Source organism: Dendrobates tinctorius, unplaced genomic scaffold (assembly GCF_039654945.1).
Source record: "Dendrobates tinctorius isolate UK_male_01 unplaced genomic scaffold, ASM3965494v1 ptg000070l, whole genome shotgun sequence".
In the NCBI taxonomy this organism is placed as follows: Eukaryota; Metazoa; Chordata; class Amphibia; order Anura; family Dendrobatidae; genus Dendrobates; species Dendrobates tinctorius.
In genome coordinates this window covers 71757078-71771141 of record NW_027361738.1, presented here as the reverse complement: position 1 = coordinate 71771141, position 14064 = coordinate 71757078, and the positions used below count along the sequence as shown (strand labels likewise).

Below are 14064 nucleotides of genomic sequence, written 5' to 3'. Positions count from 1 at the left end.
CCGACATGAAACATTTTTTCAAAAACTGAAATGCCGCTACCGCTGCGGTTGACCAATTCTTGATATCGGCCCCCTTTTGAGTCATGTCTGTGAGGGGTTTAACCACCTGTGAGAACCCCCTTATAAATTTCCGATAATAATTAGCGAACCCTAGGAAACGTTGCAGACCCTTCAAATCACACGGTTGAACCCACTCGAGAATGGCCTGCACCTTATTAGTATCCATGCGATACCCTTCAGCAGACACGATGAACCCCAGAAAGGACAGTTCCTGAACAAAAAATAAACATTTTTCAAGTTTAGCAAAGAGACAGTTCTCCCTGAGCCTTTGGAGAACTGCCCGAACATGACCAATGTGAGTCTGTTTATCAGGCGAGTAGATTAAAATGTCATCCAAATACACCACCATAAAACGTCCAATCAAATCGGAGAACACATGATTTATGAAATTTTGGAAGACCGCTGGAGCGTTGGTCAGGCCGAAGGGCATGACCAAATTTTCAAACAACCCTTCAGTAGTGAGAAAGGCGGTCTTCCATTCATCTCCATCCCGGACTCGGATAAGGTTATACGCTCCCCGTAGGTCTAATTTCGAAAACCACTTAGCTCCGGACAACTGATTGTATAAATCAGGAATAAGTGGAAGGGGATAAGTATTCCTCACAGTTATTTTATTTAACTCACGAAAATCGAGGCATGGGTGCAAACCACCGTCTTTTTTTTTTACAAAAAAGAACCCTGCCGCCACAGGAGAAACAGAAGGACGAATATGTCCCTTACGGAGGCTCTCAGAAATATATTCCTTCATCGCAGCCCGTTCCGGACCCGAGAGGTTATACAGGCGGGCTTTGGGCAATTTAGCACCTGGAACCAGGTCAATGGCACAATCAAATGGGCGGTGTGGTGGTAAAACCTCAGCCTCTTTTTCGGAGAAAACATCAGTATAATCTATCAGGCACTCCGGAATGCCTTCTAGACCCACGGACGACACAGACACAGAAACAAGACATTTCTCAGAGCAATAGGGACCCCATTTAACAATATCCCGAGATTCCCAATTAATCACAGGATTATGCAGCTGTAACCAGGGGAACCCCAACACCAGTCCCGCAGGCAGGTTGTTCATTACAAAACATGAAATACGTTCCTGATGTAAGGAACTCACTTTAAGGAGAAACTCTTCAGTACAAAACACAATGTCATTCTTACCCAGTGGTGTTTTGTCAATAGCAACAAGGTGAATCGGAGTCTCCAACCTAACTGTCCCTAACTTACACCTGGCCACCAAGTCAGAGTCAATAAAGTTCAATGATGAACCGCAATCCACGAAGGCAGTTGTGGATGTGGAGACACCCCCACAACAAAGTTCCGCTTGGAATGACATTTTAGAAAATGCAGAAAAGGGTACCTGAGAGCCTGGGTGACCTCCACGATAATCACCCGGGCTCTGTCGTTTGTTGGTTAGTGGCCGGGAGGGGCAATCCTTTTTCCCATGTCCAGACTCGCCACTGTGAACACAGCATTTTCTCACGTGCCGTTGCCTCCTTTCTTCCTCCTTACGGTTGATGGTTCCCATCGCCGTGATTTTCAGTGAAGAACTGGCTCCCCTTCCTTGGGAGAACAATGATGTCTCGGTTTGTATCACTCCCCTTGCCCGTAACCTGCGATCCATTCGGACGGCCTGTGTCATAGCTTCCTCCAGGGCATCAGGTGGGGGGTGGAGAGCCAAGGCGTCTTTCAGATGCTCAGACAGGCCTCTGCGGAACAACCCCCAGAGAGCAGCGTCGTTCCAGCAGACCTCAGCAGCCCAGCGTCTGAACTCTGAGCAAAACCACTCGGCTGAGTGTTTCCCCTGGCAAACATTCATCAGTCTGTCCTCAGCCATACGCACCCGATCAGGCTCATCATAAATATGCCCCAGGGCCTCAAAAAATGCATCCACAGTCATACGCTCAGGGGCCGTGGTAGGAAGGGAGAAAGCCCAAGCTTGGGGGGCTCCCCTTAACAGAGACATAATGACCCCCACTCTCTGACTTTCATCCCCAGAAGAGTGTGGTCTTAAGGAAAAATAAAGCTTACAGCCCTCCTTGAAAACTCTGAAGTCATTTTTATCTCCAGAAAAGGTATCTGGTAACTTCACTGGAGACTCAGGGGAAATTAATGTAACATCCCGATTAGTGTTGAGCATTCCGATACCGCAAGTATCGGGTATCGGCCGATACTTGCTGTATCGGAATTCCGATACCGACTTCCGATATTTTTTCAATATCGGAAGTCGGCATCGGAATCGGAAGTTCAAAGTTGATTGACAGCCTGACGTCATCATGATGCGCGGTGTGTGCGCATCATGATGCGCCGTCATTTCGGGCCTTCCGGGGGTCTCTGCCGGCCTGCCGGGGGGCTGTGCCGGCCTGCCGAGGGGCTGTGCCGGCCTGCCGGGGGGCTGTGTGGACTGCCCGGGGTCTGTACCGGCCTGCCGGGGGGCTGTGCCGGCCTGCCGGTGGTCTGTGCACCCTGTGGGGGTCTGTACCGGCCTGCCGGGGGGCTGTGCCGGCCTGCCGGTGGTCTGTGCACCCTGTGGGGGTCTGTACCGGCCTGCCGGGGAACTGTGCCGGCCTGCCGGGGGGCTGTGCTGATGTCCGGGGGTCTGTGCAAGCATCGTCCGATGGGACTACAAGTCCCATCTGGCGATGCCTGCTACCATGACAGTGATTGACACATTAGCCAATGATGGGACAGTAGTAGTCCCATCATCCGGCTAATGTGTTAAATGTTAAAAAAAAAAAAAAATACTACATACATACTACATGCATGCTACATACATACTACATGCTACATACATACTACATACATACTACATACACTCACTGGCCACTTTATTAGGTACACCTGTCCAACTGTGTGTTAAGACTTAATTTCTAATCAGCCAATCACATGGCGGCAACTCAGTGCATTTAGGCATGTAGACATGGTCAAGACAATCTCCTGCAGTTCAAACCGAGCATCAGTATGGGGAAGAAAGGTGATTTGAGTGCCTTTGAACGTGGCATGATTGTTGGTGCCAGAAGGGCTGGTCTGAGAATTTCAGAAACTGCTGATCTACTGGGATTTTCACGCACAACCAACTCTAGGGTTTACAGAGAATGGTCCGAAAAAGAAAAAAAATCCAGTGAGCGGCAGTTCTGTGGCCGGAAATGCCATGTTGATGCCAGAGGTCAGAGGAGAATGGGCAGACTGGTTCGAGCTGATAGAAAGGCAACAGTGACTCAAATTGCCACCCGTTACAACCAAGGTAGGCAGAAGAGCATCTCTGAACGCACAGTGCGTCGAACTTTGAGGCAGATGGGCTACAGCAGCAGAAGACCACACTGGGTACCACTCCTCTCAGCTAAGAACAGGAAACTGAGGCTACAATTTGCACAAGCTCATCGAAATTGGACAGTAGAAGATTGGAAAAACGTTGCCTGGTCTGATGAGTCTCGATTTCTGCTGCGACATTCGGATGGTAGGGTCAGAATTTGGCGTAAACAACATGAAAGCATGGATCCATCCTGCCTTGTATCAACGGTTCAGGCTGGTGGTGGTGGTGTCATGGTGTGGGGAATTTTTTCTGGGCACTCTTTGGGCCCCTTGGTACCAATTGAGCATCGTTGCAACGCCACAGCCTACCTGAGTATTGTTGCTGACCATGTCCATCCCTTTATGACCACAATGTACCCAACATCTGATGGCTACTTTCAGCAGGATAATGCGCCATGTCATAAAGCTCGAATCATCTCAGATTGGTTTCTTGAACATGACAATGAGTTTACTGTACTCAAATGGCCTCCTCAGTCACCAGATCTCAATCCAATAGAGCATCTTTGGGATGTGGTGGAACGGGAGATTCGCATCAGGGATGTGCAGCCGACAAATCTGCGCCAACTGTGTGATGCCATCATGTCAATATGGTCCAAAATCTCTGAGGAATGCTTCCAGCACCTTGTTGAATCTCTGCCACGAAGAATTGAGGCAGTTCTGAAGGCAAAAGGGGGTCCAACCCCTTACTAGCATGGTGTACCTAATAAAGTGGCCAGTGAGTGTACATACCACATATATACTACATACATACTACATACATAACACATATATACTACATACATACTGCATACATACTACATACATACTACATATATACTACATGCATGCTACATACATACTACATGCTACATACATACTACATACATACTACATGCATGCTACATACATACTACATGCTACATACATACTACATATATACTACATGCATGCTACATACATACTACATGCTACATACATACTACATATATACTACATACATACTACATACATACTACATGCATGCTACATACATACTACATGCTACATACATACTACATATATACTACATGCATGCTACATACATACTACATGCTACATACATACTACATATACTACATACATACTACATGCATGCTACATACATACTACATATATACTACATGCATGCTACATACATACTACATGCTACATACATACTACATATATACTACATGCATGCTACATACATACTACATGCTACATACATACTACATATATACTACATACATACTACATACATACTACATGCATGCTACATACATACTACATGCTACATACATACTACATATATACTACATGCATGCTACATACATACTACATGCATCGGACGATGCCTGCACAGACCCCCGAAGCCTGCACAGCCCCCGGCAGGCCGGCACAGCCCCCCGGAGCCTGCACAGCCCCCCGGCAGGCCGGCACAGCCCCCCGGCAGGCCGGCACAGCCCACCGGAGCCTGCACAGCCCCCCTGGCAGGCCGGCACAGCCCCCCGGCAGGCCGGCACAGACCACCGGAGCCTGCACAGCCCCCCTGGCAGGCCGGCACAGCCCCCCGGCAGGCCGGCACAGACCACCGGAGCCTGCACAGACCCCCTGGCAGGCCGGCACAGCCCCCCGAAAGGCCCGTACAGACCCCAGAGAGGCTGTACAAGGGAAAAACAGGATTTTTCTTATTCCGATACCGGAAGTCCCATAGACTTGAATGGGACTTCCGGTATCGGAATCGGCGATACCGATACTTTTTTTTAAGATCGGCCGATCCATTCCGATCCGATACTTTGAAGTATCGGACGGTATCGCTCAACTCTAATCCCGATCCCCCAATGAAAGAACCCCCTGCACAGTGTCAGCGATCAGCTGCTGAGACTGAGCCAGGACTCTTTGTTCTCCAAAGAGTTTCTGAGACATCTGCGTCAGATGCTTAACCTGCTCAGAAAGAGTGTGCACAGGATCCATCACACACACAGGTGAATGGGAGCAGAGAAAAAAAAATGGTATGGGTCAGTTATAATGTCAGAGACACCGCACTACACTTGCTCATAGAGCCAGTGCTCGTGTCCTGAGAACAGAAGCAGTGCTAAAAGATACCTGGGGAGCAGGGCAGCAGAGGTGACCATGCGTGCTACAGGCTAATAGCGTCAGGGTCCAGTCAGCGCTGGAAAGTAAAGAGGCATAGGACCTGCGGACACTAAAACTGAATAATGTGCACGGGACCTATGGTCATGTGACTGCAAGGGGGCGGGGCTTAGCGTCCTGTATTCAGATAGGACAGGACACCATACAAACAACTCAGAGTCAGGCAAAACAGAGGTCACACACAGTACGGGCGAACGAGGTACAGGAGAGACAAACAGACGGGTAGTCAGACAGAGCCAAAGGTCATAGACAAGAGGGTGACGTGGTACCAAGGGGACGAGCAGAGAGGAGTCGGGTCACAAGCAGAGAGTCATACACGAGAGGTAGCGCAGTACAAGAGGGTCAGGCAGAACTCGTAACAGGGACAGAACCAGATCACAACCGAACAAACAAGCAAGATATCAGGCACAAGGCACACGTATACAAGAGGTCACTTAACTCAGCCGAGGGCAGGAGTATAACTGACACCGGACCCAGGTCCAGTGAACACTAAATAGCCTCCTGCTGCCAGAGAGAGGCAGCACAATTAACCCCTAGCCTAACCAGGACGGGTCAAAGCGAAATCCCGTCCTGGATCATGACAGTAATGAGCATTATGGCAAATGGAAGATACTTTAAAATATTTGTGAAAAGAAAAGAATAATATCATTATGATGGACATTAGTTTAATGGTTTCTCGAGCGTCTTCGGGGGTACTACCAGCCAGATCAGAAGTGGCCAAAATCACGGCCAAAAGTTGAACATGTACATGGGGTATGGATAGTGTGCTACAGTAGCCACATTGTCCCCGGTATCATCACAACACTGACCTTTACATGTTCCTGCCTTTTACAATAAGAGAGATACAAGTGCACTTCCGCACAGGAGAATATCTTCCCGGATAAAGCGATCTCCATTGTCATGTCCTCTGATAGCAGGACTGTTCTGCTGAATCTGAGGAGCTTGGGAAACATGCCATACCTCATCAAAAAATTGAACTTTGGTTTATTAGTAAGGTCTGAGAAACAGTAGATGAGAGTATAAAGTAACCATGCAGCAGGAAGGTTGTTTTTTTTTGTTGTTTTTTTTTAAAGAATAATAGGACATGCACGGTGAAGGCAACCCAAAGAGTTTCATGCATTATGGTGCGAGAATGATAATTCTTCATCAATGCAATACTATAAAGAGTGATCTTGTCATACGTAAATGCTGTTAAATCAATAGAATGTGAAGCCATTAATCAAATTTTGCTCTGAGCACCAGGATCATTAAATTATGCCCATGGGACATTGTAAAGGTGGGGGAGCAAAGCAAAATAGGGGTCACTTTTATCACTACAACAGACCTAACCACTTGGAAAATATTTAGTGTTTATTCTTTGAGTTCATTTCTCAGCTCCTTGTTAAACCCTCCTAATCATCTATATGGGTGAGATTTCCAGCGGGCTTCCGGTAAGCGCGAGTTAAATGCAACGGCATTTAACAGGTTAACGGCCACGGGTGGATCACGATTCCACCCACGGCTGTTAGAGGCACATGTCAGCTGTGCGATTCTGATGTGGGCATAGTATTCTGCCCAACGTCGAAAAGCGGTTAATATGCAAAAATTGCTGTTGAGATCTGTAGGTGGGACACAGATCTCCCTGAAAATCTGCCTCCAGAGCTTATTTTAACTGAAAGGGGGCGACATGTAATGACTTACAATCTCCTCTCCTGATCTACATGTCTCACACTGTTAATATCCCCTTTAATTTACAATAAGGTTTGTAAGCAGATTCTCTGGGAGATCTATGTCCAGCTCATACATCTTAACTTTTAAATATTAAGAAAAATGTAGATTTTTCTGGAATAAGACATTGGATTGCAGATATCAAGGTATCATTTTATTTGACTTTCTATGACCTACATGCTTATATAGATGGCTTAGGAGGGTTGATCAGAATCATTTAAGGTACAGGACCTATAAAGCAAGGATCCCTTCATATAGTCACACCATCCACTAAAAATGAGTGATGCAGTCCATTTACTTTGGGCACTATAGCAATTGTGTGGTCTGCAGTTAGTAAAAGAATTTGGCACCAGGTATAATAAATGAGATTGTAAAAAAAATGAAATTGAAAGTACGGAATGAGTGAGCCGCTTAATAAAACGCTCAATGTTTTGTCTTAGCTTTGTCTGACGGCTGGTGGACGACAGATTCCGTTACTGGCGTCAACTATCAGATTAACTCCGATTCCGCCCTCACTTGGTACCAAGCCAGGAGAAGCTGCCAGCAACAAGATGCAGAACTGCTGAGCATAACCGAGCTGCACGAGCAATCATTCATTTCAGGTAAGAACCCCCCCAACAAAAAAAAAAGAATCGGAAGGGATGCACATTAGACCTGCATAAATCGAGGCGCAATCACATGTATGATGAATGATACAGACATCTACCCAAACCAGTTTTCCAACTATTTCCATTAGAACGTGCAAATTAAGAGGTGTTGACTTAGAGCACTGGATGATATTTTTTACAATGGTGTTACCAATGGTGTTTTCCACAGAGTTTAAAGTTTTTAAGTTGCTATCTACATCTGTGGTTGATAGCGTACAAGCCATTTACTAGAGCTGTACTGTACGTAATTTAACTAATTATGTCAATTACTTTTATTTTGTAGGTTTAACAAACACCCTAACCGCAATCCTATGGACTGGGCTCAATAGTCTGGACTTTAATGCTGGCTGGAGATGGGAAGGTGGAGGTCCATTTCGGTATCTGAACTGGCTTCCAGGTGAATATTGACTTAAAATTTGCATAGTAATCTATAAAGAACAATTATTCAGTCTTGAAATAGAATGGATCATTTTATTACATTGTATTCTGGCACAGGTCCATATTTTACCTTAGGAACTTGATGTCCTTTGTGTAGGGTGATGTCTTAAAAGGGTTATTCTCAAGCTATCTCTTAAGCAGTTCACAGTTCTGCAGGTTCTTTATTTCCTTGTTTCTAGGGATGTGGTGTAGCATTCCTCTTTGAGTGACATTTCTTATGAATAGCATTAGCAGAACATATGCTGAACTTCATAGTTCTACTCTACATTCAGCTATTAGTCCACGCTGTCATCACTATATTTACACATTGATATAATAGGGCATTTTAACAGGCAAATGGCTCAGGAAAGTGAGAGCCATGATTAGGAGAACTGCTCTGGATGCTGACAATGGTGTAGGCTGGAGATTTTACAAGATTTGTAACAATACAAGTCAGGAGCTGAGATCGTAGAGTAGGAAGGGAGCAACTAAATGCTGTATAAAAAAAATGAATATCCCGGAGAGAGGTGGCTGTGGTGTTAGGAGTTATCTCATTTCTTGGATTGTAACTACAGTGCATATTCCGTCACGCTCTAGTGGCCGAGCTTTTTGAAATCACGCTGTACACTATGTAAGATGAAAGCTCTCACAGCAGAAGTATGAAAATAGAACAAGCAAATCAGTTGCAAACTTGCTTGTTTTCATGATGTGTATCCAACTAAAGGAAATTAATAACATGAGAATACTCCTTTAACGACCTTGGCACCAAAAGTGTGTCAGATTTCATGGAGATGGGCATTCTTGGAAATTCAGTTAGCCATCTGATGAGATTATGTTCATGTGACGCAAGCATTTTGTCATTTGCTGTAGGAAATCCATCAACAGAACCTGGCATAAACTGTGTAGCTCTTAATCCTGGAAAAAGTGGCAAATGGGAAAGCAAGGAGTGCGGCCAAAAACTGGGGTACATCTGTAAAAAAGGGAACAGTTCTGCTTCTTATATTCCACCTTCAGGTATGTAAATAAATTGCAGACAAATGTCCATGCATTTGTATACACATCAAATACTTGCGGCCACATGACCGCTCAGTCTTACCGCTGGTTCTTGAGAATCTTCATAGCGCAACTGTAAACTTTGGTGAAAAGCCTGAACAATCCCTTTTAAAAAAAACATTGATTATAATATCAAAAATTACAGCCAACCATGCTATTATGTGTATGTAGGAGTCATATACAGTACGGTCTCATATCTTGTTGCAGGTAATAATGACCCCATCAATTGTCCGGCCTCCTGGATACCCTATAATGGATACTGTTATACGTTAATTAAAGAAACTAGAATTTGGAAAGAAGCCTTATTATCTTGTAGAAGAGAAGAGGGGGATCTTGCAAGTTTGCACAATATTGAAGAATCAAGCTTTATTACATCACAGTTTGAGTTTGGTAAGTAGTTTTTGTATTAGTAAAGATACCAGAGTGGTAGAAGGCCACTAACAATGTGGAATAGGTCATGGCACAACATAAAACAACTTATTGGAGTTTTTGAGGATTTTACAGTGATGGTCTATTATAAACATCCCCATAATAAAGTAATTGGTGGGGGTCTCACCTCCCAGGACCTCAGATGATCCACAGAAGGGGGGGCACTGGATCACTGCCATCATTCCAGACACAAGAGTGAGGGCAATAATGGGACTGAATCCCACCAGTGAGAGCTGTTAACACCTAATTCTGCTTTTGGGGTCTTGAATCCTAAGAATGGGCCATCACACACTTGCCAAGATCACCATCTGTAAAATAAGAAGCTTAAATCTCAAGATGGTCCAGGAACAGTCAAACCCACATGAGAATGCTAACTTTTGAGTAAGTTTAAGCAATCTAACCCGTTTTCATTTGGAACTACAATATTTTTAGTTTTTTTTAAAAGGACAGCCAATAAATTTAGGTCTGCTAACTAGGCCATTCATATGAAATCTTGAAAATCCCTATACTAGAGATAGACGAAACATTTAAAATTCAAATTCACCAGCTTTTCTCACATACTAATCTTCTTTGTTGTGCTGTCACACACACTATCTGTACAGTTTATATACACTGTTTTTACTCTTCCTATCTATACCGTTGACGTCCTCTCATTATCGATAGCCAACATAAACTAGCTGCTGCATTTCCTGCTTCTGCTTTTATATAAGCTATGATAGTTCTCTTCTGATAGGGAGTGCTATACTACAGGTGCTTCTCACAAAATTAGAATATCATCAAAAAGTTAATTTCTTTAATTTCTTCAATACAAAAAGTGAAACTCATATATAGAGTCATTACAAACAGAGTGATCTATTTCACGTGTTTATTTCTGTTAATGGTGATGATTATGGCTTACAGCCAATGAAAACCCAAAAGTCATTATCTCAGTAAATTAGAATAATAAGCAAAAAGCACCTGCAAAGGCTTCCTAAGCGTTTAAACAGGTCCCTTAGTCTGTTTCAGTAGGCTCTTCAATCATGGGGAAGACTGCTGACTTGACAGATGTCCAGAAGGCAGTCACTGACACACTCCACAAGAAGGGTAAGCCACAAAAGGTCATTGCTAAAGAAGCTGGCTGATCACAGAGCGCTGTATCCAAGCATATTAATGTAGAGTTGAATAAAAGGAAAAAGTGTGGTAGAAAAAGGTGCACAAGCAGCGGGGATAACCGCAGCCTTGAAAGGATTGTTAAGAAAAGGCCATTGAAAAATTTGTGGGAGATTCACAAGGAGTGGACTGCTGCTGGAGTCATTGCTTCAAGAGCCACTACACACAGCCGTAACCAGGACATGGGCTACAAATGTCACATTCCTTGTGTCAGCCACTCATGACCAATAGACAACACCAGAAATGTCTTACCTGGGCCAAGGAGGAAAAGAACTGGACTGTTGTCAGTGGTCCAAAGTGTTGTTTTCAGATGAAAGTATATTTTGCATTTCGTTTGGAAATCAAGGTCCCAGAGTCTGGAGGAAGAGTGGAGAGGCCACAATCCAAGCTGCTGGAGGTCTAGTGTGAAGTGTCCACAATCAGTGATGGTTTGGGGAGCCATGTCATCTGCTGGTGTAGGTACACTGTGTTTTATCAAGACTAAAGTCAGCGCAGCCGTCTACCAGGAAATTTTAGAGCACTTCAGGCCTCCCTCTGCCGACAAGCTTTTTGGAAATGGAAATGCCATTCTCCAGCATGACTTGGTTCTTGTCCACACTGCCAAAAGTACCAATACCTGGTGTAAAAACACCAGTATCACTGGGCTTGATTGGCAGCAAACTCGCCTGACCTTAACTCTATAGAGAATCTATGAGGTATTGTCAAGAGGAAGATGAGCGACACCAGACCCCACAATGCAGACGAGCTGAAGGCTGCTATCAAAGCAACCTGGGCTTCCATAACCCCTCAGCAGTGCCACAGGCTGATCGCCTCCATGCCACGCCGCATTGATGCAGTAACTGATCCAAAAGGAGCCTCGACCAAGTACTGAGTGCATTTACTGGACATACATTTCAGTAGGCCAACATTTCAGATTTTAAAATCATTTTTCAAGCTGGTGTTCTAAAGTATTCTAATTTACTGAGATAATGACTTTTGGGTTTTCATTGGCTTTAAGCCATAATCATCAACATTAACAGAAATAAACACGTGAAAAAGGTCACTCTGCGTGTAATGACTATATAATATGTGAGCTTCTCTTTTTGTATTGAATAACTGAAATAAATTAACTTTTTGATGATATTCTAATTTTGCGAGAAGCACCTGTATGTCTAATGATATAAATGCATGTTATTATTGGAGAGCTCATCCAAGCTCATGTCATTCTTCTCTGCTTATGCAATCTTCTGCAACATATAAATGGCAATGGCTATTTTAGGCAATTTGCAAGAAGGAATTGTAAACTGTTCAAATTTGCAAAGTCCTAAAAATTGTCTCTCATCAAATTGTTCACTCATCTCTACCCTACATAAAAGTTTCTACTAAATTTTGATTTTAGAGTAACTAGGTTATAGACAACGTCAGACACACAAAGACATACAACAAACATTTTATTTTTAATATATTTAATAATACAAATAATAATTGTGGTGACCAAATCCTATTATGATTCGTCTCCACTCATCAGTGCACTGGCATGTGCAGATTTATTTCTCATTGATTTTGCGTAGATTTCGGTGTGCTCCATTGCAAGTGTTATTACTTTGGTATTATGCCGTGGGACGTGAAGGAACTCCATGTATAGCAATACAAACTCGGTGCAAGTTGCAACATTATGTAGAAACATCAATTTATCCAAACCTTAACAAGGAACAATACTTCAAAATTTTTTGGTGTTGCTCCAGGAGAGGCAGAGTACATTTGGCTGGGGTTGAACGACTTGAAGACGCAGCTATTTTTTGAATGGAGTGATGGATCTCCAGTGACATATACAACATGGCAGAGAGGAGAACCATCTCATCTGAGTAACAAACAAGAGGACTGCGTGGCTTTATCTGCTAAGGTACGACATTGTGAACCTGGGCATCAATAACATTTCTAAATAACGACCTAAGGTAGCAACATCAATTACAAAACTAATTATCCTAATATTATAGAAAGAGTCAATATTTTTGCTCTAACAAGATTTCATCAATTTTCATACATCGCAACATACTTAAAGTGTACCCGTCACCAGGTCAATTGTCCAGTTTTTACTCTTATTTTATTCCCGCTGTTCCCCTGAGAATGTCGTTTTTGTTTGTTTTTGTTTATAAAATCCACCATACGATTCGAGAGATATGGGTCTTTTTATTTGGTGTTACTTTGTATGGACTTTACAAAATTGGTGTGGCTCACAGTGTAATAATACAGAGAAGCCTAAAGACACGCCCCAGAGGATCCTGTGAGCACCAAATAAAATGACCCATAATCCCTGGAACCGAATGGCGGATTTAAAAAAAATAAATAAAAAATTAATACATTGGTGAGCAGCGGGACTAAAAGGAGAAAGCAAAAACTGCACACTTTTGATCTGGTGTCCTCTTTAACGGGTGGGAGCTCCATTTCTGACTCAAAGCTCCAAATCCCCAGTGATCTTGGCTAGTTTCAGAGCAGTGATTACCAACTCAATAGATAAAAGCTTGTAAGCACTGAAAATTTTTTACTATTTGGCAGCGTAGGTTTATCTCCAAGGCAAAAAGTTGAAAAGAAAAAAAAAATATATTAAGATCTCAAAAACAGTGGAAAATTTTCATCAGCGGCAAATGAAAAAAATGATTTTACTAATAAGCACTATCTTACAATACCCATTTATGATGATGGGAATAATCATATATAAAAAAGCAAATTCCTCAAATCTGGTATTTTACAATGAAACGTCTCATTTCTAGGATGGACAATGGGCCGATAAGATGTGTGAGAAGAAGCTTCCATATCTCTGCATGAGAAAACCACTGCCTGTGGATCATGCGCAAGATGCTATCGTGGAGCGGGGCTGCGATAAGGTAAAGTGCGAGCAGCGAAAAAAGGGCCTCTTAATATCAGGTTCTGTAAAGTCAGCCATTATCTTACAGAATTATAAAATAAATCTATTATTAAATTGCATAAAGTTATATTTTCATAAAGAGAGGAATAATTAGCAAATCTGATATTCACTATTGGGCGAATTCGCTCCCAATCAAATAAAATCTGCCTGAATTGAAAGAGTCCTCGGCGGTATGGTTTTAGGTAAAGCGATTCAGTACACGTCGCCAAATTGTACTGCTTGGAAAATTTCTGCCTTGATTGCCTT

General features: G+C 43.3%; 1 protein-coding gene across 2 annotated transcripts in view; it reads left to right on the top strand.

The window, feature by feature from the left end:
- The window catches only part of MRC1 (mannose receptor C-type 1), a 126795-nt gene that overhangs the window by 63031 nt on the left and 49700 nt on the right, over window positions 1–14064 (top strand). For both annotated transcript variants that reach the window (XM_073581867.1, XM_073581868.1), the window contains exons 4-9: window positions 7659–7820; window positions 8149–8262; window positions 9153–9296; window positions 9543–9725; window positions 12638–12795; window positions 13664–13777. In XM_073581867.1, coding sequence (XP_073437968.1) covers window positions 7659–7820; window positions 8149–8262; window positions 9153–9296; window positions 9543–9725; window positions 12638–12795; window positions 13664–13777 — 875 coding nt within the window. The remainder of the gene's footprint in view (window positions 1–7658; window positions 7821–8148; window positions 8263–9152; window positions 9297–9542; window positions 9726–12637; window positions 12796–13663; window positions 13778–14064) is intronic.